Source organism: Lynx canadensis, chromosome B2 (genome assembly GCF_007474595.2).
Source record: "Lynx canadensis isolate LIC74 chromosome B2, mLynCan4.pri.v2, whole genome shotgun sequence".
Classification (NCBI taxonomy): domain Eukaryota; kingdom Metazoa; phylum Chordata; class Mammalia; order Carnivora; family Felidae; genus Lynx; species Lynx canadensis.
The window spans coordinates 106,404,841-106,431,764 of record NC_044307.1 but is presented as its reverse complement, the minus strand read 5'-3'; the positions used below and the strand labels follow the sequence as shown (position 1 = coordinate 106,431,764).

General features: G+C 43.2%; 2 protein-coding genes across 5 annotated transcripts in view; one reads left to right on the top strand and one right to left on the bottom strand.

Moving 5' to 3' along the window:
• ROS1 (ROS proto-oncogene 1, receptor tyrosine kinase) overlaps positions 1-1,663 on the top strand; it is a 117,525-nt gene extending 115,862 nt beyond the window's left edge. For all 4 annotated transcript variants that reach the window (XM_030316230.1, XM_030316229.1, XM_030316228.1 and 1 more), the window contains one exon: positions 479-1,663. In XM_030316230.1, the coding sequence (XP_030172090.1) occupies positions 479-789 (311 nt within the window). In that variant the 3' untranslated portion in view covers positions 790-1,663. The remainder of the gene's footprint in view (positions 1-478) is intronic.
• A 17,204-nt stretch (positions 1,664-18,867) lies between these two features.
• VGLL2 (vestigial like family member 2) lies at positions 18,868-26,597 on the bottom strand. Its single transcript, XM_030314603.1, has 4 exons — positions 26,415-26,597; positions 23,871-24,177; positions 21,328-21,849; positions 18,868-20,050 (listed from the first exon to the last, which is right to left on the bottom strand). The coding sequence occupies exons 1-4, from the start codon at positions 26,493-26,495 to the stop codon at positions 20,010-20,012; spliced, it is 951 nt and encodes a 316-aa protein (XP_030170463.1). The 5' UTR covers positions 26,496-26,597; the 3' UTR covers positions 18,868-20,009.
• Between the last annotated feature and the right edge of the window lie 327 nt (positions 26,598-26,924).

The following is a 26,924-nucleotide window of genomic DNA, read 5'->3' as shown; positions in this document are numbered from 1 at the left end:
TCGATACCTAGAACACAGCCTGGCACGTGGTAGGCATCTGATAAATATTATCTTAATAAATGACTAAATTACTTAATCTTTAATTTAAAGGGGGGTATTTTAGCCAGCGGGATGGAAACGTAAGGACTTCAGACAAAAAAGCCAACATAAGGGCACTTAATTCCTATCACCAAGGTGGTGACCTGTTCAGTTTGGTAGAGTTATCATCTCTGAGCTCTCACCACCTTTTACATATTCCTTTATTACATACAGCACACCTTGTCATCTATAGTAATGTTTCTGCTCCTCTACAAGACTATGATAGCTTCAAGGACAAGGAGCAGGTCTTGCTTATTTTTGTATTCTCTTGGTGGCCCTCATAAATGCTTGCTGAGCCCATGCGTAAGGTTGGCATTGTTACAATTCCTGTACAGTCTGTATATTACAGATACAGAAGTCAAATAGAAACTAGCATAATTTTACATTTTTTTTTTCACAGATGAAGATGGCAGTGTGATCTGTTTGAATTCAGGTGACGTTACGTCAGTTGCTTTAATGGAAACCAAGAACCAAGAAGGGTTAAACTATATGGTACTTGCTACAGAGTGTAGCCAAGGTGAAGGAAATTCTGAGGGTCCTCTAGGCTCCAAGGAATCTGAATCTTGTGGTCTGAGGAAAGAAGAGATGGAACCACATGCAGACAAAGATATCTGCCAAGAAAAACAAGTGGCTTACTGCCCTCCTGGCAAGCCCGAAGGCCTGAACTATGCCTGTCTCACTCACAGTGGATATAGAGATGGGTCTGATTAATAGCTCTGTTTGGGAAATGCAGGGCTGAGATAAACACTCCCATTAAGTAGTTACTGAAAGAAAACCCTGGTAGAACGATAGATGCTGTGGTAGTCCATGACTCCAAATTAACACTGAAAAGTTCCTGAATTCCTGAATTCTTGGTTCCAAGAGCCGTTTGATTTCAACTGTGGCAATCCCCATAACAACTGCCTAACCTTCAGTAGAATTCTGACGTGAACCACTAAACATCGGAAAGCTTAGGAAGACTCAAGACTCTGGAAGGAAACTGCTCCCCTTCTCCCCTGAGGTCCCTTAGTCCATTGCTCACCCTTCAGTCTGGGCTGCACCAGAAGCATCTTGGTTAGATGGGGAGAGACCAAATAGCTACGTTTAGGGACCTGAAGGAGGGCGATGAAGAGTGTGCTCAGGGGGCCGACTGAACTACAGATTATCCCCAAAGGATGTATATATATACATGAGGAAATGACTAAATAACCCTACGTCTACAGAAGGAACCAGCATCTAGGACATGAGAAATCATTTGGAAAGCTATCACTATAAAATAATTGTCTTTATGACTACTCTAAAGTACTTTGTATTTTGGAGGCTTGGAACAGTAGCTTCTATTGAGCATAGGACCATGAAGACCACTCTAAATCCTAAGGTTTAGCATTCCACGGACTTTGGGTTGTATAAAAATAGCTCTGTGATTGTGTGCTGCTATGGAAATTCGCTAATATGGAGAATCGTTTTTATTTGCCACGTGTGTCTTACACATAAAATACTTACGATTACATTTAGTATCGAGTATCCTTAAATATAAATGACTATATGATGTTAATTTAAGCTCTATGATTTTTAAAAATACATGAAATAATACATATTGAAATGAGAGCTATTAAAAACATTTCTTCAGAGAAACACTCTGATTTAAAGCCAATCTTTTTTTTTTTTTTTTGCAGTTACCCACTTAAATTTGAATGCTTCAAGTACTCTAGCAGCAACATTAATGAAAGCATTCTGTTTGTTATTCCACTGCAGTATACAGGATGCTTGCTAGATATAGAAAACACTTTGATTATAAAATTTGCTAAAAGCCACTCCTGGAAGAGGATCACCTGTGCATCTCCACTTTGGATCATTTAGTTCATTTTGTAACTTGCTTACGGCCTGAGAAGCTGCATGGATAATTGGCTGTGTGGTGAGGAACACAGGGAAGTCAATGTGTGAGTTCTGTGGCGAACAGCCCCCAAATAAAGGTCCAGGATCTGTGTCCCCTGCTACATCTGTTATTCCACTGAACGGGGCAGGATATTTTCTGTCTGATCTGATGTTCTACTGGACATTTATCATTCTTTTTGATAGCCTGGCATATGACGCCCCTTCCCTTGTTGGAGGGCTCCTCCACCTTTATCTCCTGGGTGGGAGCTATGTTCCATTTGCTTCCCCAAGATCTCTTGCAGCAAGAAGGCAGGCATGTGACCCCCACCACTCAGACATCCCCACCACAAGCTTCTAAAATTGAGAGGTAAGGAAGCAAAGAAACAGGGACCACAGTGGTGGTTGGTGGCAACTGCAGCTGGTCTGATTCCTGGCATCCGGTGTCCAGGGCCAGGAGAGTCTGCAGAGCAAATCTGGAGCCTGGTGCTTCTAGCAGTCGGGGTAGCCAGATTAGACTGGTTCTGCTGTTTTGAGCCAGTGCTCCTGGCTCTAGTCTGGCTCTGAAGCCCTCTCTGGTGATTCTGTGAGTTACCCTCAGATCCTTTTAAGAAATGCTTTTCTTTTAAATCAACCAGAGTCTGTTTCTGTTGCTTGCAGCTGGGACTTTTGCTCCGCCAGTGGTATGGACCTTTATTTTGGAAGACACAAAGAAGTCAGAAGTGTATAGAAGAATTGGATTTTCAGTCCATGTGCATCACAATTTGGACAACAGAGAAATTTATAGAATGTCTGAGGGGATATTTTTTGAGAGAGAGACAGAGAGAGCGAGCAGGGGAGGGGCAGAGAGAGAGAATCCCAAGAAGGCCCTACACTGTCAGCATGGAGCCCAATGCGGGGCTCAAACTCACAAACTGTGAGATCACGACCTGAGCCAAAATCACGAGGCAGATGCTTAACTGACTGAGCCATCCAGGAAGCCCCTCTTACCTTCATTTTAAATTGTTCAAGGAAAAGAAATAATTCATAAGGAAGAGTGAGTTGCAAATGAAAAATATTGTTCGCAAACAACAACAAAACACAACAGAGAAAAACAGACTCATAATTATAGAGAACAAACTAGTGGCTGCCAGAGGGGAGGGGGGCAGAGGGATCGGTGAAGTAGATGAAAGGGATTGACAGGTACAAAAAAGAAAAGAAATAAATGTTGTTAATGATTTAACATTGCCAACTGGACAAAGATTTACCTAGATAAAATGAATATGTTGATATAATTCTGATGAAAATGCTTTACTTGAAACGCTCTTAAGACAAGAGTCTGTTCCTGGGCCCAGATGTGCTGTCTGTTGTTTACCCATACTGGTTTTGCCTGGCCTATTGGAACTCCTTACCTATTTTCTTCTTGTCTAAATCCCAGTCGTCAAGTAGGATCAGCTCATATGCCAAGTTTTTGGAAGGGCTTGTCCCTAACTCCTTCTCTTCTCCCTTCTCAGAATTACTGTTGTCCTTCTCATCTTCACATCTCATTTAGCAGTAACCACATTTATTTCCATCCAATTTCTATGTATCTTACCAACTGGAATAAATTGCAAGCTCTCTGAAGTCAAGGTGATGTCTTTTAACCCTTTGTATCTTCTCTAAGCCAAAATAGGTGTTCATGTTTAATGGATTAATTGGTTGATTTTCTCATCACCCTTTTACAACACATTTCATGACAAGTCTTTACTTGTAGCTTTTAGAAAGGATGCCAGAAAATTGGTCTAATGCCATGGGGGACTCAAGAGGATTCTTTTGATCTTGAGTCATCTCCTAAGACCTAGATAGAGTATAGAAGGTAGGAGACTGCTTTGTGGTTCAGGTCAGACTTAGGCAAGTCCTGAAATTCTGAAAGCCCTTGAAATGATGGTGAACATATGCTAAAGGAGGCAAAAATTTATTTTACCACTATCAGTTTCTTCCCTGTCTCAAATGGCCTGTTATTCTCATAATGGCCTTTATGAGTGTGGAATAAATGTTATGGTGCTCTTGACTTCTGTTTGACCTTCTTTCCTTGGTAAAATGAAAAGCCCATCTAATTTTGCTTTTTACAGTTGATCAGGGCTACAGTACGCCTGAACCAGATGACCTATCCCAATCTTTCCAGGCTTCTTCACAATCAGCAGAAGAATCAAGGGGCCAAAATATACCACCCAAACTCTACCGTAAATATTTTAGGGTATTTCCTTTCAACTTGTTTTGTTTCCTTCCCCCATGTGAGCTTATGTTCTTGGCTGAAGTAGTTCTATCTCTTCTGTTTTTGCTTTTGTTTTTCATTTAACATTACTGTGTATGCTTTCCCCTTACAATTTTTTTTTTTTTGTAAATGTTTCTAATGGCTCCATAAAATCTCTTAGGATGGATATGTTGTGGTTTATTGCTCCCTTGTAGATCTGCTCATTCATTCATTCACTCATTCAATATTTTTTTGTTTATTTATTTATTTGAGAGAGACAGAGAGAGCACAAGTGGGGAAGGGAGAGACAGAGAGATAGGGAGAGAGAATCCCAAGCAGGCTCTGTGCTGCCAGTACAGAGTCTGACGCAGGGCTCTCACGAAACTTTGAGATCATGACCTGAACCAAAACCAAGAGTCGATACTTAATCTACTGAGCCATCCAGGCGTCCCACATTCAATATTTTTGGAGTGCTTACATATAGCAAGCATTGTTATAGGCACTATACTAGAGTAATAAACGAAGCAAAGTCTCTGTCTTGATGGAGATTATGTTCTAGCATTCTAGCTGGGGGAGAAGACATAATGAGTAAATCAAAACATATATGACAATACACTAAAAGTGTGTTACACCATGGTCAAGTGGAACTTATTCCAGAGATCCAAGGATGTTTCAATATCCACAAAGCAGTCAATGTGACACACAACATTGACAGAATGGAGGATAAAAATCATATAGTCATCTCAATAGATGCAGAAAAAACATTTGACAAAATTTGACATCCATTTATGATGAAAACTCACAACAAAGTTGAGTATGGAGGAAATGTACCTGAACATAATAAAGACTATTTATAGCCAGCCCACAGCTGGCTCACACTCAATGGTGAAAAGCTAAAAGCTTTTCCTCTAAGATCATAAACAAGACAAGGATGTCCACTCTCACCACTTTTGTTCAACCTAGTATCGGACGTCCTAGCCAGAACAATTAGGCAAGTAAAGGAAATAAAAGGCACCCAAATTGGGAACAAACAAGTAAAATTGTCACTGTTTGCAGATGAGATGATATTATATATAGAAAACACTAAGTACTCTATCAAAATACTGCTAGAACTAATAAACAAATTCAGTAATGTTGCAGGATACAAAAATCAATACACAAAATCTGTTGTGTTTTTTACACTAATAACAAACTATCGGAAAGAGAAATTCATGCAATTTGCAATTGCATCAAAAAGAATAAGATAAGTATAAATTTAGCCAAGGAGGTGAAAGACCTGTATATTTAAAACCACAAGACATTAGTGAAACAAACTGAAGAAGACATAAATAAATGGAAAGATATTCTGTGCTTAGGGATTTGAAGAATTTATATTATTAAAAATATCCATATTACCCAGAGCAATATATAGACTCAATGCAATCCCTATCAAAATTCCAATGGTATTTTTTACAGCACAAACAATGCTAAAATTTGTGTGAAGCCACAGAACCCCAAATATCCAAGGAAATTTTAAAAAAGAAAAAATCTGGAGGCATCATGCTTCTTACTTTCAAACTATATTACAAAGCTATAGTAATTAAAACAATATGATATTGGCACAAAACCGGACACATAGATCAATGGAACAGAACAGAGAGACACACATACATGGTTGATTAATTGATGACTAAGAAGACAAGAACATACAATGGAGAAAGGACAGTCACTTCCATAAAGGTGTTAGGAAAATTGGACAGCCACATGCAAAAGACTGGAACTGGACCACTACTTACACAATGGATCAGAAAATGGATTAGAGACTTGAATATAAGACCTGAAACCATAAAACTAGAAGAAAACATAGGCAGTAAGCTCCTTGACATAGGTCTTGTTCATGATTTTTTGAATCTGACACCAAAAACAAAAGCAACAAAAGCAAAAATAAACAAATGGAACTACATGAAAGTATAAAACTCCTGGACAAAAAAGGAACCCATCAACAAAATGAAAAGACAACCTATTGAATGGGAGAAGATTATTGCAAATTGTATATCTGATAAGGGGCTAATATCCAAAATAGACAAAAAACTCATACAACTCAATAGCTCAAAGACAATCTGGGTAGAAGAATTTGCAATGACATGGATGGAGCTAGAGGGTATAACTCTAGGCAAAATAAGTTAGAGAAAGACAAATACCATACGATTTCACTCATATGTGGAATTTAAGAAACAAAACAAATGAGCAAAGGGCAAAAAGAAAGAGAGAGACAAATCAAGAAACAGACTCTTAATTGTAGAGAACAAACTCATGGTTAACAGAGGAGAGGGGGTGGGGGAATGGGTGAAATAGGTGATGGGGATTAAGGAGGGCACTTGTCATGATGAGCACTGGGTGCTGTATGGAATTGTTGAATCACTATATCGTACACCTAAAACTAATATAACACTGGATATCAATCAACTGGAATTAAAATAAAAACTGAAAAAAAGGGCAGAAGATCTGAATAGACATTTTTCCAAAGAAGACATATACAGATGGCCAACAGGTACATGGAAAGATGGGAAATCATTAACCATCAGGGAAATGAAAATCAAAACCACAGTAAGATATCATTTCTGTTAGAATGGCTATTATCAAAAAGACAAGAACAAGTGTTGGCAAAGATAGGGAAGAAACGTAACCCTTATGCATTGTTGATGGGGATGTAAATCGGTACAACCCCTACGGGAAAGGGTATGGAGGTTCCTCAAAAAATTAAAAAGATAACTACCATTTGATCCAGCAATTCTCTTCTGGGTATTTATCAGAAGAAAACGAAAACACTAATTGGAAAAGATGTATGCATGCCTTGTTCAATGCAGCATTACTTACAATAGCCAAGCTATGGAAAGAACCTAAATGTCCATTGCCATTTATGATAACATAGATTGACCTTGAGGGCATTGCTAAGTGAAACAAACCAGACAGAGAAAGACAAATATTGTACGATCTTTCTTCTTTTTTTTAATTTTTTGATCTTTATTTTTGAGAGAGAAGGAGAGACTGAGTGTGAGTGGGGGAGGAATAGAGAGAGAGGGAGACACAGAATCCAAAGCAGGCTCTAGGCTCTGAGCCATCAGCACAGAGCGCCATGCAGGGCTTGAACTCACAGACTGTGAGATCATGACCTGAGCCAAAGTCAGATGCTCAACTGACTGAGCCACCCAGGCGCCCCTGTACGATCTTTCTTATTTGTGAACTCTTAAAAGAAAAAAGAGAGAGAGAAAAAAAACTCAAGCTCATAGATACAGAGAACAGATTGGTGTTTGCAAGAGGTGGGAGTGAGGAACCAGGAAAGATAGTGAACTGTTTTGCAGGGGAGGAGTTTAAAGAAATTGAATAAGATTTTTTTTTTTTACAAAAGTGTAATTTTTCAAAAGTAAAAAGGGAATGAGGACTAAAAGGAAACAAGTTTAGCAGTAAGGATTTTTTTAAATGAAAGAAAAATCTAAGAATGTACACTTGATGATAAGATGGGAAATAAGTTTGACTTGAATTGATATCTTATACCATATTGAGGAGAGTAAAAAACTAAAAATAAAAGCATTACATATCAAAAGAACATTTGCTTGCTGATATTATAGCTGCCTGTATAGTCTACTTTTTTTTTTTTTACCTTTCCTCTGAATGGCAAGGTAACAGACAGCAATAATAGAGAGAAGCAGCAGAAAATAGCTGAGAGTGAAAAAGAGAGGTCATCTTATTATTCAACTCAATTATTTGATTTACTTTAAAAAACACCCTTTAAAACTGTCCTTTTATGTGTTCAGTATGTTCTGCTTAAGGTTTCATATTGGTCAATATTCTGAGGCAGAGAACAGATTCCACTCTAGACAATTTTGAATAAAAGGATTTATTACAGCATGTCAGATGGCTTTTCAGAATTGAGATGGTTGAATAGAACTCTGTAAGATGAAATTCCAGAATCTATTTCCAGGTCTGTACCGCAGAACCAGGCTGCTAAAGAAGCTGCTTCTCTTACCATGATCAGGAAACTGCTTGTCAAATCCGGAGGCGTCCCTTCTTATGCATATAAACACAGGGCTGCCTCAGTCGGAGCTGCTAAATTAGCTGCAGTTATTGGTTCTGGAACAACATCGCTCCAGTCAGGAAACTTCCTGTAGCAAAATCAGGAAGCTTCGGGGTCCCACATCATGCCACCTTTTCTAGAATTAAGAAGCCATTTCTGCCAAATCAACAAGCCTTAGAGACAGAGTGTGGAAGCAGAACTTTGCCACATTTGCCAGAACACCCACTGATAAAATATGTGCCCAACATCCCATTTATCTCAGCTCAAATTTCGAGTGTCATGTGATTGCCTCTGATATAGAACCTGAATAAAACCTGGATCACCAGCTGAGCATGGATTGGGGAAACATTTGTTTTAGCTTTCGGCTCTCCACAGAAAAGGGAAGTCACAAGAGAAGAAAACTGGATTACATATTCTGAGCCAAACCTCCATAACTACATTAGACTTCATTCTAACTTCTTCCCATTCATCTTTGAAAAATTCAAACTGTTTTTTGTTGTTATCGAGAGAATTATATTTTTTGTCCATTTTGAGCATAGTCCCAATAGTCTAGAACATTCCTACTGTAAGTAAGTGCTTAATAAATATCTCTTTTATTGTATATGTATGTGTGTGTGTGTGTGTGTGTATGTGTGTGTGTATGTGACATATATGATATGTCAGAGAATGTTGAGTGCTAATAGAACTATGAATCAGGGGATGAGACATAGCTAGAGGGAGAGAAAGTGAGGGCAGTTGTTATTTTATGTATGATAGCCAGGGAAGGCCGCTTTGATAAAGAGATACTTAAAGACCTGAAATAAATAAAATAGTAGCCATATGACTATATCATAGAGGGAAAAGCAAATTCAAAAGCTCCCTGAAATGAAAGTCTGCCTGGCCCGAGAAAGAAGTAGCACCAGGGTCGGGAATGACTTGAAGGAAGAGGGTGTGGGGCTGGTGGTTACATCATGCAGGCCATGGTAAGCCATTAGGAGGACTTTGGTCTTTTCCCTGCATGTGATAGAAGACGCGGAAGAGTTCTGAGCAAACAAGAGCTATAGCGTGACCTAGGTTTTGAAAGGATCGTTCCAGATGTGTGGAGAGAAGTCTGAGAGTAGGGCGGGGCTGAGAGGTAGAAGCAGCAAGATCAGCTAGAATCTATGAGCCAGCAGGCAAGAGATGATGATGACTTGACCGTGAAGGTGATGAAGGAGCGGTGAAAGTGACGGAAGTGGTTGCCTTTGGGTTTTGGGAAGGCTTCGCTGGTGAATCCGATAGAGGGTACAGGAGAAGAAAGCTTAAGACGTTAACCTGAGCAGTAGGAAGAATGGAAGTTGTCACTTACTCAGGTGCGGGAGGCTGCCGGAGAGCTGATCATGTTGAGAGGCGGGGTGGCCAGCAGAGGTTCAGTTGGGGTGTGTTCGCTCTGAGATGGTTGTTGATATCTCTGGGGAGAGGCTGAGTGTGCAGGTGGAGAGGGATGAAGGAGGGTGGACTCGGGCTCAAGAGTTGTCAGTATGTACAGAAGGTTGAGACTAGCCAGGAGACTGGCTCAGCTCAGCCAGGGCCTCATGTAAATAAGAGAGAACATCTAAGCATGAGGCCAGAGTCACTCCATATTTAGATATTAGGGAGCGAAGGAAAGACTAGCAGAGACTGAGAAGGAAGACTCAGAAGAGTAGTATGAAGATCAAGAGAGTGGAATCCTGGAAACCAAGTGGAAAAAGTGTTTGAAGAAGGATGGAATTATGAACTGTGTCAAATATTATTGATAAGGAAGGTAGCCTTATGGACCAGCTTGTCCAGGATAGTCCCCCTGTATGCCTTCATCCTCGATTAATTACTACCAGTGTCCCTTTCACACTTGAAAGTGATCTTGTTCAGGGGCACCTGGGTGGCGCAGTCGGTTAAGCGTCCGACTTCAGCCAGGTCACGATCTCGCGGTCCGTGTGTTCGAGCCCCGCGTCGGGCTCTGGGCTGATGGCTCAGAGCCTGGAGCCTGTTTCCGATTCTGTGTCTCCCTCTCTCTCTGCCCCTCCCCCGTTCATGCTCTGTCTCTCTCTGTCCCAAAAATAAATTAAAAAGTTGAAAAAAAAAATTAGAAAGTGATCTTGTTCAGACCATAAATTGTATGGTCCCCTGTGGTGGACGTGGAGGTGTGCTATTTGGATCATCTTTCAAGAGAACCTGCTATTGGGAGCGTGGCTAATTGACACCTCCAGCTGCTGTACTTTCAGATCTACTGTGACATTTATGCCAGGTCATGCTTCCCTCAGGCCATTTCCCTCCAATGACTGAATACGGAGGAGTACCAGAAATGTGCCATTCCTGCCCAAAGTGGACGTTACTGGCCGCTAACTGGCCATTTTGACTTGGGGACTTTCTTTCAGTTCAGCTGAGACTTTCCCAGAATGGCACTGTCATCGGAGGTTCTTTTCTATCCCATCCTCCTTTCTCTCTCTCCTTGAAAGGTGTCAGGCCAAGTGGGAACCTCTGAAACTCCGGCCCTCCTAGTTTCCCTCCCCTGGCCGAGTCGAAACAAAGTCAAATAAAAAGTCAAAACCCAGGGGCGCCTGGGTGGCGCAGTCGGTTAAGCGTCCGACTTCAGCCAGGTCACGATCTCGAGGTCCGGGAGTTCGAGCCCCGCGTCAGGCTCTGGGCTGATGGCTCAGAGCCTGGAGCCTGTTTCTGATTCTGTGTCTCCCTCTCTCTCTGCCCCTCCCCCGTTCATGCTCTGTCTCTCTCTGTCCCAAAAATAAAAAAAAAAAAAAAAAAAAAAGTCAAAACCCAGCGGATGACAGCGGTTAGTGCCATCAGTAAAGATCTAAAGGTTGCAGGGTTCAAGGTTTCTGTCGTCTTGCTATTTAATTCACCAGAGGTCCTACAGAAACTGCATGGCTCCTGGAAAAGAACAAGCATACCCGCAGTTAAATCAAATAGAGCTCCAATTATAGTTGCTCTGCCAGATGTAGTATCTTTGCTAGAACATAATAAGGCCTCCAGCACGTGGTACGTGTCTTGGCATCTGCTTATCAGAAAATCATAACTGGTGTATCACCCTATTGATGAGACAGGTAAAAGGATTACTGAGAACTGACCTTCAGATTTAGACATAGGGAGCTAACCGATGGCCTTGACTGTTGCGTATGTAGAGGAAACTTAGAGTGGGTAAAAGGAAAATGAATAAGTAAATGGAGGGAGCAAGCAGATGACTCATGTCAGGTGTTTTGTCATTTAAAGGGAACAGAAATAACTGGAAGGAGATGGGGTTAAGGGAGTTTTTTGTTTTGTTTTGTTTTCGTTTGTATAAAGGCAGGAATATTGCAACCTGTTTTGTATTAGTGGGAATGATCCAGTAGAGGGGGCAGACTGATGATACAGGGAGAAGAGACGGTAATTGTTGAAGTGATGTCTTGAGCACAAGGAGTGGGAAACAAGTGAAGAAAAATGATATTTGACCCTAACTGGCTCCTACTAAAAGTGGTGAGCTCCCCACTCCTTTTAACAAAAGGATTTTCTTTACCGAAGCGGGCTTCCAGATAGTTTTCCTTTCCTTTTCTTTTTTTTTTTTTTAACTTTTACTTCAAACTTCAGCTCAACTTCTATTTTTAAATTCACTTGCACCTAATAAAATATAAAAAAATTAATGCAATAATTTGAGTGTGTTTTTCACAAAATAATTGGTGGTCCCTGCCCAATGTATTTACTATCTAGTTAAGGAGGTAAAGAATATTACAACTCAAGGGTGAATGGGATGATCTTTAGGGTTACCGCAACCTCTTAAATTCTGAACTTTTGTCCCAAGAGGTTAGAAAATAAATGCCAAGTGAATGTCACAGACATTAGATGGGAAGAGTCCTGATAAAGACGAGAATACTCACCGGGTCTGGGGTGGAGACAAGGCTTCACGGAAGAGGCAGAACTTGTTAGATTTCGAAGAAGAGATAACATTTGGGTAACAGGGTAGTTAGAGTGAAGGTTTTCTAATACAGCAGGAGGTAGGAATTTACAAGGAATTTACAATTCCATGGAAGTGTGGAATATGATTAAACATTGCAAACTGCTCTAACCCAGAACAGTCAACTAGAGTTGTGTTTAGGTACTGTTAATTTCTACATTGTGCATTGTTGAGCTGAAGGTGAGTTTGATGTCCTCCTGAAAACTGAGACAAAGTAGCTCTAACTTCATTCTGAGTGTTGCTATGGATACACAGGACAAGAAAGCATAAGAAGTAGATCAGAAAATGAAAAGACAACATACAAAGTATTTTCTCTCCTGTCACTTGTAGGACTTTTCTGTTTATGTTAAGGAGAAAAAGAATAAATGGTGTGTAACTGAGTTCAAGTTAGAAATTCCTCTAATAAAGGAGGTGACAAAAATTAAATATGGACTCTAAAATAGCAGTAAGAAATGTTCTCATAAGCTTTTAGGACCCGAAAAATTACACACTATTAAACTGTCTAATTTTGTTTTATTTTAACATTTAATGTATTGCCCTTATTGCTGTTCTGTAACATAGGGAGATTCAGTGGTACCTGTATTTTCTTTTTTCTCCCAAGACCTAAAGACTATATTAACCTGCGGCCTGGTACATTTTGTGGCTGGGAAGCATTGTTTATTTTTCCTTTTTAGTTCCAATACACTTTATATCTCAGGCAAAAAAGGGAGATGGCAGTATCCCAATGGTGGATTTAAAAATTTTTCGGTCATATTTATAATAACACCGCTCCTTAAATATCAAATAACCAGACATCTCTTCAATGCAAGATGAAGGTGTCAGTATTAGTAACTTTTATTTATTAACTACATAGTTTGGAACTGTTAAACATAAAATTGTGAATAATTTTCCTTCTCACCAATTCCAATTGAATACAGTTTCATTGTGGTTTTCCCTCAGGGTATAAATCTGACATTTCCCTAGACTCTTCTCTTATTCCTTTAAAAAAGTGCAAGCAAAGGGCGCCTGGGTGGCTCAGTTGGTTGAGCGTCCGACTTCGGCTCAGGTCATGATCTCACGGTTCGTGAGGGTTCTGTGCAGACAGCTTGGAGCCTGGAGCCTGCTTCAGATTCTGTGTTTCCCTCTTTCTCTGTCCTTCCCCCCTCTCACGCTCTGTCTCTCTCTCTCTAGAGAATAAAACATTAAAAAAAATTCTCTTTTTAAAGTGCAAGCAAAAAAATGTGTTCTTAGAAGTCTTTGACAAGGAAGAACAAATATCATAAGCTCTATTCTCTATGTTTGTTACCAAAATCTGTCCATCAGTTTCTGGGTATGGAGGAGAAACTGCCTGAAGTAAAAACAGGATTTCACACTCCACCAAGCAAGGTGGGATAACACTAATAATACAGAACCTTTAGGCAGTGCTTCTTCAGATATCAGAACCTCCATTAAAAAAAGCAGGTACAATATAAAAAAAAGTCATATGATACTAGATGAAAAACATCCAATCATTTTGTGGGATGCATAACACATTGCGTAAAATGTGGTAGATGAAGAAAAAAAGAAATACTATTGCACCTAGTAAAACTAAACAGCAGCAACAACAAAATACGTATTTTTGTTTTCCATCCCATTTCATGATAGTGCCATTATTGGCACAGGGCCAGTAACGTAGTTGCCAAAAATAAGGGCAAGGCTATAGCAATGAGAATTAGCCGGAAAAGAAATAAGCTTATGACATTCCCATTATTATAATTGTTGATTTGAGCCATTGTGTGTTTGAAATTTTAAGATGTGCGATTTGCTTTGCCCGAGTGAGAACTATTTTTATTTCAAGCATTCTAAAGAAGTTTCTAAATTATAAGAGTATTTTACTAGTTGTAAATACACATAAAGACCAAAGCATAGATCCCATACGTAAATGTTGGTAAAAATTTCTACCTGGTAACTAGGTCATGAGAGTCACACAAATATTGATTAGGAATCAAAACATTTTAATTCTTTAGTTTTGTTTTCCAAAAATTTAGTTTACCTTCAACCTAAATTTTCTTATATGTAATAATTATATATTTATTGATTTATACGGTTTGGGTAGGAAACGATGGGTAGGAAATGATGATGACAGAGGAGGACAGTTTGAACAAAATGACTTTAGCCATCTGAAACAGTGGGAGATAAGTAGAACCAGAGATCACCAAGATTTTATAAGAACAAAACAAAAGAATAAAAAATCTGCTGCTGCTCTTTCAGGAGGAACTGAATGAGTTCCAGTAAGGCATTAGAAGTGTGGACATCTTATTTTTGTTCTATAGGACTGGGTTCTGTAAGAGTATATTGGAAAACTCCTAGAGGTACTCTAACTTGAGGTAGATATGACATTAATTTGTGGAGAACTTGAGATTTTTCTCTTATTGAGTTAAACTTGTTTAAGTGAAAAACTCCAAATAAAGGTTAACATTTTACCCGAGTAGTGTCCTAGTAAATTTGAGATATATATATATATATATATATATATATATATTTCTGTAAATATGTTTCTCTAAACATTAATACTTCGGTAAAACTATTTTACTCGGAACACAATACTTTGGTGAAACCATTTTACTCTCTCCTCCTAAAAGAGAATCTGTGTCTTCTTAAAGTGAGGTTGGATTAGCAGAATCACTTCTGCCAGCTCTGCCTGAGGCCACGCTGCCTGGACTCAATGTTTATGCTGGGGTTCAGGTGAAGGCTGGAAACAACTGGGAGCTGTTCCTGTAGGCTGCTTTGCCTTTTTAGGGTATGAGGGTCTCTCTGTTTGGGATAACGTGATTGACAGCTCCACTCCAGCTCCAATTAGCACTCTATAATTTATTAGCTTCTGCTTTCAGATTATGCGTTAACTTTACAAATATTTCAGCCACGGAACCAGCAGCTATCAAGTGTCTCTTTCCTGATCCAGCCCTCTGGGGCTGGAGTGAAATACAAGGAAAGAGCGGTACAGTTGGTCTGTCAAGTGAGAATAATCATTTGTGTCTGTGCCTGTCTGAGGGCACGGTGTCTCTGATTTCCCTTTAGGCCTGCATCAGTGTGTGTGTGTGTGTGTGTGTGTGTGTGTGTGTGAAAGAGAGAGAAAGATTTGTAGATAGATTCTGTTGTGAGGAGACCATATTTATATTGTTAGAGTTTAATTTATTCATGGGGAAATGGGAGATTTATGTTTGCCTAACCATGTTGCTTGTATAAATGTCAAAACTTCAGTTACGTATAAACAGCAAATCTAATAATGATACTGCCTTCAGGACTTTTATTCCTTTACTCCAGATTTTAGGAGTATGTAATAAATAATGAATAATATTAATTCCTAAAAGTCTTGCAAGGAAAATGGAATATATAGAGTATGGACTTTGATAAGTATGATCAAAATGTGAATTATTTGCAGGTATATTATTAACAGAGTTAATGCAATTTTATAAACAAATCTTAGGTTTTTTGGTTTCAGTTATTTTTTTTTAAAGTTTATTTATTTATTATTGAGAGAGAGCACGACTGGGGAGGGGCAGGGAGAGGGGGAGAGAGAGGATCCCAAGCAGGCTCCATGCATGGAGCTCTAGTTGGGGCTCAGTCTCATGAATGGAGAGATCCTGACCTGAGCCGAAATCAAGAGTTGGTTGCTTAATGGACTGAGCCAACCAGGTGCCCCTGGTTTCATTTATTTTTAAAGTCTTTGCAAATATCTTTCAATTTTTCTTTAATGCTTTGACTATAAGAATTACATTTAAAATGGAATTTATAGAGGGGCGCCTGGGTGGTTCAGTCTGTTAAGCATCCAACTCCTGAGTTCGGCTCAGGTCATGATTTCAACGTTTGTGAGTTCAAGGCCCATGTAGGGCTCTGCGCTGTTAGCTTGGAGCTTGCTTGGGATTCTGTCTCTCCCTCTCTCTGCTCCTCCCCTGCTTGCTTTCTCTCCGTCTCTCTCCCAAAGTAAATAAACTTAAAAAAAAATTAAAGTGTAATTTACAGAAAAAGCATTTATATGGAAAGCAGTTTGTCTAAGTTGTATTAATTTTTTTTTTATCTCCTCCAACCCCACAGTGATCAATCGCTACGTGTTAAAAAAAATTCTTGTTTATTTCGATAGGAGGGTTATGGGTGTCTGCACATGAATGCAGGGTTTATGATTCTGAGCAAACTGGAGGTTAAATTGATCTTAAGAGTTGTTTCCTCAGATAAAAATGAGCACAGAAAGTGCAGTACTTACCCAGAAAGAGTGTCAAGAGAAGCTTCCAGTCAGGGGATCTAAGTCCTCACATCCACCACCTCTGCCCTCCTTCCCATCCAGGCCCAAATCAATCTTAAGTCATTGCTAGAATTTGCCACACATTGAAATAGAACTTCAAAGGGGGAAATGAGACAGGCTGGAAACTCCTTTTAAACTAAAGGAGTAGAACAGATAGAGTTCCCTGAAGCTGGGTGACTGAGTTCTCAGCCAGAGGGCAATCGGCAAAAGGATTACTTGGTGGCGCAGAGCTGTCTCTCCCCTTTTCATCACCTCTGGCTCAGCGGAGGCCAAGCGCGGAGGGAAGAGTGCGTGAGGAGGCCGCCAGTGCCAGCGGGGATGAGGGGAGCAGAAGCTTATCTTTCCCTCGGGCTCCCAACCAGGTGTAACACACGTGAAAACGTCCTGTTTGCCTTGTCTCCTGTCATCTTTCATTCCCTTGAATGTCCTTTTGTCAACCACTAGTTTGCCTTCTCAAAGCTGCCTCATTTCATGAAAATTAATGACAGGCATGGGAATTCGTATTTTGCGTGGGTTTGGTGGGCCTACCGCCTGTCAGTCAGGACTCTTCTTTCACCGAGGTTCTCTTTGATGCTCTTATTACACGGACAGAATCCTTCTAGTTCTAGGTTATTGTGCATTTCTACTTTGGGAACATACAACACGGAGGAAAATGCTGTGATCCGTGTGTCCTATGTGCCAGGTCGCTGGAGTCTGGATGGTCTGTTCAGGACTGCCCCAAAGGCCAGTTCCAGTGAATGAGTCTCCTCACCAGCAACCTGATATTCAGGTCAGATGCAGCTCAGGAGAGAGGTTTCAGTAACCAGGGGCCCGTGGCTGGGAAAGTGCTCCCTGTGGGTCCTGATCAGAGATCCTGTGAGCGCTGTCGCAGTGGGGCACGGGCACAGCCTCTTCCAATGGGGACACTTGGAGACCATGTCCAGCAAAGAACGCACTACCACCGTGCTTCCTTCCCTAACTGCATACTCAGCGGCAAATTCTAAAAAGCGAGCCGGAACTTAATGCATTTTATTTATGCTTGTATATACCGGTGATCCGTGCCAATGGAACATGGATTAAAAAAATCCACAGAGAAGTCCAAAGTTAATTTTAGTTATTGCTTCAATGTCCAAACCTCAGGCTAACTCTGACACGACTTGGTCGGGTTGGGTGTGAGGAGCTTCAGAGCAGTGAAGTCTGGAAAATACTGAAGTGAATTAATAAGAGAAGCAATAATAATTGCCTCCTGGAGGAGAATGGATATCTGCCTCTGACTGAATGGTCTATAGTTAGTATCATTTGATGAAAGGGTGTGAAAATGTCTTAGGATAGTTCCTTTGAGACCAGGGATTTTGTAAGTTCTATGATGTGTCATCCTTGGCTGCCCTGCCTCCTTCCCTTCCTTATTCATCTACTGTGGAGGGCAAAGTGGACCCAAAGTTGAGCCACTGAAGACAAATTAGAAGAGGGCAAGTAGTAGTTACCACAGTGGGTTGGAACCCTGGCTCTGCCATTTAATGGCTGTGTGGCTGGGCAAATTATTTCTCCTCTGTGAGCCTCTGTTGTCTCAGTAAGAAGGGGATCATGATAATAAATATAACATAGAATTGTTGTGAGACTTAAATGAGTTAACCTACATGCAAAGCCCTCAGACCAGTGCCTGAGAAACAGCATTAGTTGTTATGAGTGTTATCACATCTGGGCACCATGACCAGAGAGTACCTTCCGTATGAGCAACACCAGTGATAGGTTCTTGTGATGACCATAATGATGGAAAGAGGGGCTGGGTAACTCCCCTAAGCCATACACTGAATAGGGTCCCTTACCGCCCCAACTCCTGAGATGATCATCCAAGATAAATTTGTTTCTCACGTTACAATGGAGGTCAATGTTTGAACTCATCTTTTTATGTTTTCACAATCTGCAAGGGCAATTGGAACATAACACAAAATCTCTCCCTTGGGCATTTTAGTGAATGAAGTGAGTGAACGCAACTTTGGCATCAAGAGAAAATTAAGAGAAAGACCACTAATTTCTTAGATAATCTCTCTCTCTCTCTCTCTCTCTTTCTCGCTTTTCCTTTTTTTTTTTCTTCCTCCTGGTAGGTTTGGTTTCATAGCCTACCTTATTAAAATATAATATAACCAATATTCCCAAAACACCTTTTAACTGAATACTGTTTTAAGAGTCTAGAATTTACAAAGTAACAATAATAATGTACCTGACTGAATGGTGCACAGGTAGCCTTTTCAGCATCATCTCTGCTTTTAACCCAGTGAATGCTGACAGATAAGCCCTGGGCTTCCGTGGGCCACAATTTTCTCATTTGTGAAACAGAGGTGGGCTACCTAACTTCTCACCTCCAGGGTTGATGGGAAGTGGAAAAGAGTTATCAGCTTTCACAGAATGGCAAACACTTTGGAAAAACACAGACACTCTACATATAAAGTAATGGTACTTACTGACATCAGATTGTACTACTATAAATTATTTTATTCTACTGGAGAAAGACTAGGACATTTATTTTCTTCTTATGAAATAACACAGTTACCTTGTAGTAAAGAGACATCTTTAATGTTTGTTCCTTCTTCCTCATCACCTTCAATTTTGCCCACGCACAGACCCCTTCCCCTGTCCCAAAACTGAAGTGCCCAAATCATGACCATAGAGACTGAGAGGAATATTCGAGGTATTAGAGACTCCATGGACATTTCTTCCCCTTGTGGTGATTCCTAGTTCTTCACAGAGACAGTTGGGGATCTCTTGTTGCTTCTTTTCATCCAGAGGAGGATAGAAGGAGAGGCAGAATTTGTGGGAGAGAAGGCAGAGAAGGGTTTCTTCTTTCATCGTAAAACGTTCCTCGTAAAAAATATGATATATATCTACACACACACACACATATAAAATATATCCAGTGAAATTGCAATTGTTGTGCCAAACACTGGGAAGTGCCACCTTGGTCGATGTATTTCTGGAGTTTTAAACAGTTGTCCTACAACAGCTGCATTTCAGTAAGACTTGGGCAGGTGGCTCCAGATAAGCCACTTGCCACTCACATTTAGCCTGAGGCTTCCATGTTCACAGTCCAAAGGAAAAAAGTGTGTCTTTGTGTCTGGAGTGGGTATTGCAGCGAGGGAGCTGGCAGGAAGGGAACTGGAGGCTATGAGGTGAGGAAGAAGGAATTGGCCTCTTTTACTTCTCTACCACAGTCTTTGATGCAAATACAAATACATTTCAAATGTGAGGATACTGACATCCGTAGTGCTACGGCCACACTACTTAATGAAATAATTCACATCAGCATAAAAAATATTCACACCAAAAAGTCTCTTTTTTTCCTCCTCTTTCCAGGAAAATTTATGACATCGTATCATCTAAGTGACCTCACCGCAGATATTTCCAGTGATGTGCCCAAAAGTCATTCAACATAATTCAGTCTTTGGATCTGCTCTTTCCACAGAAGGAATTATGGTTTGATAATATTTCTGTAGATGTGTGTTTTGGTTTTCCCAATACACGGAGAAGTTTGAAGTCTCTGCCTTCCCCCATGTCCTCATCCATGAAGTGAGAGGCACAGATGCTGAGCCTCCACAGCTGGTCAGAAGGGAAAGGGAAGGGGAAACCCTGGGTCAGCAGATCAGCTCAGGAGGGATGCACCACAGAGGGAATAGCGACGAGCTGCAAACCAAGATCAGAAGCTGTTACAAACCCACTCGATTTCAGCTGAGTGCCATCAAGTGCGCTATGCAGAGACCTACAGGGAAGAAGGTGGGCTGTCTAAAACCAGTACAGATCCTTGCTTTTGTCCTGAGGCTGCAAACCTGAAAACAGAGAGAAAACAAGAGAGAGAGAGAGAGAGAGAGAGAGAGACGGAGAAGAAAAACAAGAGAGGGAGAGAGAAGGGGTTGGGGACGGGAAGGCACAGGTATTTAAGGAAAGAGAAAGACAAACGCCACAGTTTTATTGCAAATGTCGCAGAATTCATCTAAAGGGCATGAATGAAAGTAAAAGCAAAGCAAACAGAAATGTCAAATCTTCACCTGCAGGAAGGGCGAGTGGGCAAGACTACAAGCCAATGATTGCATTTATAATATAACCATTTTTTTGGTTATGCTCTAAAAGTAAAGCAAGCAGAAGAGTAAACCCTTATTTGAATGTACCTTTCAAATTCAACTCCTTAAGTCAGAAATTCAGTATCGTCATTAAGAGCACATTCTCCTTCTTAAGTTTTACATTTTAAGACACCTATTTAATTGGCGATTAAGTTGATAACAAAATCATATTTTCCTTTCCTTATAACTGTCACCAGGAGACAGTACCCCCCCCCCCCCACTTTAGAAGATTATGAACTACACTCTGAGCAGGTCCTCTAGATCAGCGCTGTCCAATAAAAACACAATGGGGGCCACAGGCATAATTCTAAATTTTCTAGCAGCCACGTTGAAAAAGAGTAAAAAGAACCAGGTGAGAATGAATCTTCGCAATATATTTTATTTAACCCAGTATGTTCAATATGCAACGTGTCGAAAGTATTTCAACATGCAGTCAACATAAAAATACCAGTGAGATGAATTTCACATTCTTTTTTGGTACAGTTTTGAAATCCAGTGTGTGTCAGGCACGTAAGCACATCCCAGTTCCTCCTGGCCACCTTTCAAGTGGCTAGCGGCTACAGGATTGAACAGCGCAGAGCTATAGAACCTTTCCAACAAATTTATTTATTACTTATTTATTTATTTAAATTTAATTTGGGGGGGAAAAGCCCACTTTCTCATTCTGCCCACACCGATGACACTGGGTCATCTGTTTACTGAAGCACAACCCTGCCATGCAGACCCCTGGGCCACAAGGTCACTGGGGTCTCCAAGGAGAACTAAGGGAGGTCCGGGGCTCAACCCAGGGTCGGACACAGGGCAGGAGGGGTCCGGGGAGGCCAAGGTCCCTCTCCCGCTTACCTGAGTCCACGCTGAGTCCCAGACCCTGGGCCACGTCCCCCGCGGGGCTCGCGAAGGGTCCCCCGGGCGCGGCCCACGCTGCGCCGGTCGGCTCGCCCTTGGCGGAGAGCTCGCAGGGCGGGCTGCCGGGCGCGGGCGCCGGCGCGGGCGCGAGGCGGGCCGGGCGCCCCGAGGCTGCCGGCATCAGCAGCGGCCCGTAGCGCGGGTCGAAGTGCGGCGCGTAGACCTCGTGCACGGCGGCGGGCCGCGGGTAGGCGGCGGCCTGGGCGCCGAGGGCGCCGCCCAGGGCGTAGGGGTGGTGCGGGTGCGCGTGGTGCGGGTGCGCGTGGTGCCAGGGCTCGGCCGCGCCCTGGTGCAGGTGGCCGTGCAGCGCGGCGGGCGAGTAGGGGTCGGCGGCGGCGAAGGGCAACTCCGAGTGCGCGGTGGCCAGCGGGCTGCCCAGCGGCGCGGGCACCGGAGCCTGGTACGCGCTGTTCCAGAAGGAGGCGGGGAAGCTGCGCTGGCTCATCGGGAAGGAGCCGTCTGCAGGCAGGCGAGGCGGAGGGGAGGAAAGGAAGAGAGGAGCGCGTCACCGCAGGTAGATGGAAGCGGGAGCGCTGAACGCGCCAGGCGGGCAAAGTGCGGGCGAGCCGCGGCCGGGAGCCGACCCGCTGCCCGCCCACGGGGGCGGCGTCTTTCGGAGGCGGATGCACCCTGCGAATTCGAGGTCGAGGCACCGCAAAATGGGAGAAACTCTTTGGGAAGGAGGGCGGCTTCCTCGGATTTCGCAGACGCGTTTCCAGTGCGGAAACCCCAGAACAGGCTGGGGAGGCAGAGCGGTGAGATTCCCCTCTGCAGTTCCAGTTTTGGGGCGCTGGGAGCTTCCTCCACTGCGGGCTGCGCTGCCTCGGCGGCTCCGGGGCAGACACGGCCTCCCATTCCCAACCCGCAGCCTCTCTCTCCCCTAGCTAAAGATACCTCTTCCCACTCTTGGTCGGCAGCCTAGAGATTTCACTACCCCCTCTCGCGTTTCACCCTCCCCAGCTCCAGAAAATGTGCCCCTCCAGGGCCTCTGATAGACTGGAAGTCCATCGACATATTTCGAAGTCTTGCTATTATTAGCCTCCTTTCTAGAAACCTTCTTTCAAATATTTTTTTCCAAGAACTCAAGCAAAAGAGTAAACTAGACTTACTAAAAGGGCAGCTGTATTATTTGCAGAGGGACACAAAGGGACAGATCTTTTACGTTTTAATTAATAATATTTGTTCGTTAAAGTGTGGACGCCAGGAATAATAATTATTATTGCCAGTATCACTGTTGACCCCTAGTGCCTGGAGGCATTTTTAAGAGAACAGCATTTAGGTCAAATGTGTTGCCTTTAGTGGAAGGGGAGGGAAAGAAAGATTTAATCCTAGGGACCTGTACTGAGCATCTCCTCTGGGGAAGGCATCTGCAGAACATTCTAAAGAATTAAAAATTAAAAATGCATTCTAAGTGGTGAACTGTCTTCCTGTTAAAAATATTTAGGTAACTGGAGAATAAAAAGAATGTTCTGTGTTCAAAACTCATGATTTGGGGATCTTATCTAGGCAAGGCTTGTACAAACTGTCAGACACTCTTAAGAAAAAAAGGGAGGGTGGGGGTTGTCATTTCCCCATAAAATGTAATACTTGTGTTCCTTTTTACAGCAAAGTCTTTGTTTCTCAGCTTGGTACACATCAAGAATTAAGTTTAGTGAGAAAGTTTGTTTCCTTGTCCTGGAAATTAAAGGAGATTGAGATTTCAGAATGGAAGGGAGATTTAGTTGACTTGTCCAATAAATCATTCTCCCAGGCTAGAGAAAGCAGTGCTTTGTGAGAAGGGTAGAATAAAGAGGGGGGTGTGTTTGGCGAAAATCCTTAGAGATGTTTCAGCTGTACCTAAATTTTTATTTTTTTGGTACTTTAATTTTCTTTCTGAAAGACATTTTCTGCTTCAAAATTTCCTAAGGAATTCAAACCTGGCAAAAAGCATACGGACAGTTTAGGAGACATTCTTCAGCAGGTTTTGCTGACAGTGGGGTTCTCTGGGCAAATTTTCAGGAACTTACAAGTGCCCTGTAAGTTGTTGTAGATGCAGATCTCCCTCAGGGCTTGGGAGAGTGTTGGAAACCTCACATTTCCGCAGCACATTTACACACAGTTTTCTGTTTGCTGAACAGCCATCTCCAGGGATAGTTAAGAGGGCAGGTATCATTCTAATTTTAGAGACCAGTAAATAGAGTGACCTCAAAGAGGTTAAGAGACTTGCCCAAGGTCATGTTGCTAGGAAGTTGGTGGAGCCAGCACGAAACCCAGGACTCCCAATTCCAAGGCTGGTGGTTTTTCTAGGTCGCTGCTCTACTCCGCTCTGCCTCTGCAAGGAGAGGTCTTTCTTCCTTCCTTTTACTTACTCTCCCCACATGCCCATCCTCAACTCCTCTGACACCTAGGATTCCTTCAGCTGCCTTCCCTCGAGCCTCTGTGGCTGGGCCCCAGGCTGAGAGGGCTCTCTATTTGCCCCTAGAAGCGGGCCCTTTACTCACCCCGCCAGGGCCCCGAGCTCCTGGGTGCTTTGCTGCTTGTACAGCTTGGGGAATAGCTGCTAGGCTGGCTCAGGGCTCTGCTGAAGTGCTCATCCACCACGGAGCTGATGTCTCCCTGGAAATAGGTGAAGAGGACGCAGCGGGAGTTGATGTACTCTGCCTCTGGTGGGCGCTCTTTCTCTGGGCTGCCTTCTTCCTCTTTTATGCTGGCTGGAGTTTGGCTGGAAAAGGAGGAGCTGCCGCTGCTGTTGCTGGGGCTGGCGTTGCACTCTTGGGCTTCCTGCATTTTGGAGTAATAGGCTAGTTTCTGCTCAAAGAGAGAAAGAATAGAGGAGATGGCAAGTTGGGGTCAGATCCCTAAGGTATCCAGGGGAAAACTGACATTCATGCATACGCCCCTGTGCTTCTTGTGCGAGCTTCTTGACAGGCAGACTGCCTTTCTTGGTGTCTCTGTCTCCCCAGAATCGCCGCTAGACCACACGGAAAGCTCTCTGAAGGTGTCAGGGTAAAGGTCCCAGAAGATGCCTAAGCAGCCAGGATATAAGCGGAGTTTGACCGCAGAGCCAGGCTCAGGGCAGATGTATTTTTAAAATCAGGCTCCAAGGGTGAAGGGCATCCAATTCCAGTTTGGGCCTGATTGTCCCCTGCTTAAGAATCCAAGGTAGATGCACAAGATGCAAGACTTTAAGCATCGTTGTGACAGAGCACGAAAACACCAAAATCCACTCTGTGCAGCACAGCCAGGAATGTGAATGAAGAACTGCGAAGAGGTATGAGGTAGTTCTATTTGGGAAGGAATCATGTGGGGTACAAACGTGGAATGACATCCTGACATGAATCATTTAAATAAATGCAAGTTGATATTTGTTTGGTCACCCATAAAATGTCCACTCAAGAGTCTAGCTCAGTTTTTAAAGAGCTCTTCTTTTGAGTAAGGAAAAACCTGAGCACTTCTGCCTTCACCATCTCTATGCACATTGGGGAAACAAGTAATAAAAGGGAGAGAAGAAGATCTTGGCTGTGAGGTTGAGTGAATTATGGCTGTCTGGTAGCGATTTTAAAAACCAAGTGTGGTTGCTGAAATATTTTCTTAGAAGTGAGCAATGGACTGAATGCAGTGTTAAAGCATTTATGCAGGGAGAGATGGCCTCAAAGCGGGCTGATCATACAAAGATGAACGGAGATCTTAATGGAATAGATTATTGGTCCAGGCCCAGGGGGGAGAAAGGACCAAGCAGACAGAAAATCAACCCACCTCTCCTCTTTGCAATAGTCACAGCCTGGGAAGGAACCATCTCAGACACTGAAGCCAAAAGACTGTAGTTATTTAGCAATATCACCACTTTCACCACATTCCCGCTTGGCTTATAATGAGGGACTCTGAGGATTCCCCAAATGAATATTGTGAGACTAAACAAACTCCCTGGATGGAAAGTTTAAAAAGGGGGGAGGTAGAAGGAAAAAAGGAAAAAGCAAAACCTACTCCTTCCATCATTAATTCAGCAGGAAATTTTCGAATAGACGTTCCGAATTTGCAAGCAAAATGGGCAAAAACTTGGACTGGGGGTCCGGATGTACTTCTGTCTCTCTGAAGCAGGGGTCCAAGCCCTCACTTTGAAATCTGCTTGGGACCCCTACGGCCTCCTGGGTGTGTGAACTTACTCTTTTACTGGACTACGGTCCTCAGTTTTTACTACACTAGCTGAGGAAATGGGAAGAAAAACTGGTCGCCTAGACTCAGCTCGGAGAAGAGAGAAAATGGAATAATTAAAGGAAACTTCAAGAGTTTGCCCAGTTGGGGTTAAGTGGTCTTCTTACAGGTAACCACTGTCCTGTGGAGAGCAGGACAGCCAGATGCAGCTACTCAGCCTCAAGAAAAGCGAAAAGTATATTATCTTTGAAGCCCTCCTCTGCCAGGTCAACTGCACCCCAATAATAATCCCCAGAACTTTGCAGAGCAAAGATGATAAAACCCATGCTTTTGCGCAGTTCTCTTTGTAACGAATTCTCTGGTTCCGGAATTAATTGGCCTGATCCCTTGAGAATTTAAACGGAATAAAGTTACTCCTTAGATAAGCTTGCAGGGATGAGTGGCCAGATCTTTGCATTTCAGACAGAAAGAGACACAGGCAGGTCTTTACTTTTGTTCTCTTGTCACTCTCACCTTTGATACCAAAGTTTGGTTTTTCCTGCGTGAGCGTTGATCGCCGCTCCCCTTACCCCGCACCGAAGAATCTGGAGTCCGACAGACTCTAAGGAGGCAATTCAGCTCACACGAACCTCGTCTGATTGTTCCCCGGAAGGACGGGGCACGCATTAACAGGGCTTAGCTGCTTTCCCGGGAGCGCAAGTGGACACGCTAAAGGGTTAGCTCAAGCGACCGTGTGGCAGCGCCGGCAATCGCCGCATCCCCGAGGCTCCCGCCGCTGGTAGGACGCCCCGGACCCGTGCGGAGGCGTCCCGGACCTCGGGGTACAGGCGGTGCTCCAGGCAGCGGGGGCGCGCCACCCGTCTCCGAGGTCCCGGCCCGGGGGAGACACGTACCTGGTGGTAGGGGGTGTAGGCGGCTGCAAAGTAAGGCTGGGGAGGACCATAGACTTGGTACATAACATCCAGACAGCTCATGGCTCCCCGCAGCGGAGACGGCTAAGTATTTTATCATCAACTCTCGGTCGGTGGAGCGCAGGGATGCTGCATGGGCGGCGCTTGGGCTCGAGCTCCCGAGTCATCTGCGGGCGGAGCGGTGGGCAGCGCGCTCCGCGGCTCGGGATCCCGCTTGCTCGCAGGCTCCCCTCCCACCCGGCAATTTCAACCCGGACGCTGCTCCGGGACAGAAGCGCCGGTGCTCCCGCTAGTGGGCATTTAAACCCCACGCCGGGAAGGCGTGCTGACGCCACTCTGGGCCGCGGAAGGGGGAGGGGGCCGTGGGGGGGGGGGGGGGGACCGGGGGCCAATAGGGAGCCGGGGACCGGGGCCGAGGGGCTACCGAGGTGTTTCTCGGGGCTGCCCGGCGGCGAGCTGGGGGCCAAGGGTACCGCGAACGGCGCACCCCCG

Excerpts from the sequence above, each read along its gene's own strand:
- VGLL2 (XM_030314603.1), bottom strand. The coding sequence starts at position 26,495 with ATGAGCTGTCTGGATGTTATGTACCAAGTCTATGGTCCTCCCCAGCCT. Across the intron at positions 24,178-26,414 it reads CCTACACCCCCTACCACCAG|AAACTAGCCTATTACTCCAA; the intron begins GTACGTGTCTCC and ends CTCTTTGAGCAG. Across the intron at positions 21,850-23,870 it reads GAGCTCGGGGCCCTGGCGGG|ACGGCTCCTTCCCGATGAGC; the intron begins GTGAGTAAAGGG and ends GCCTGCCTGCAG.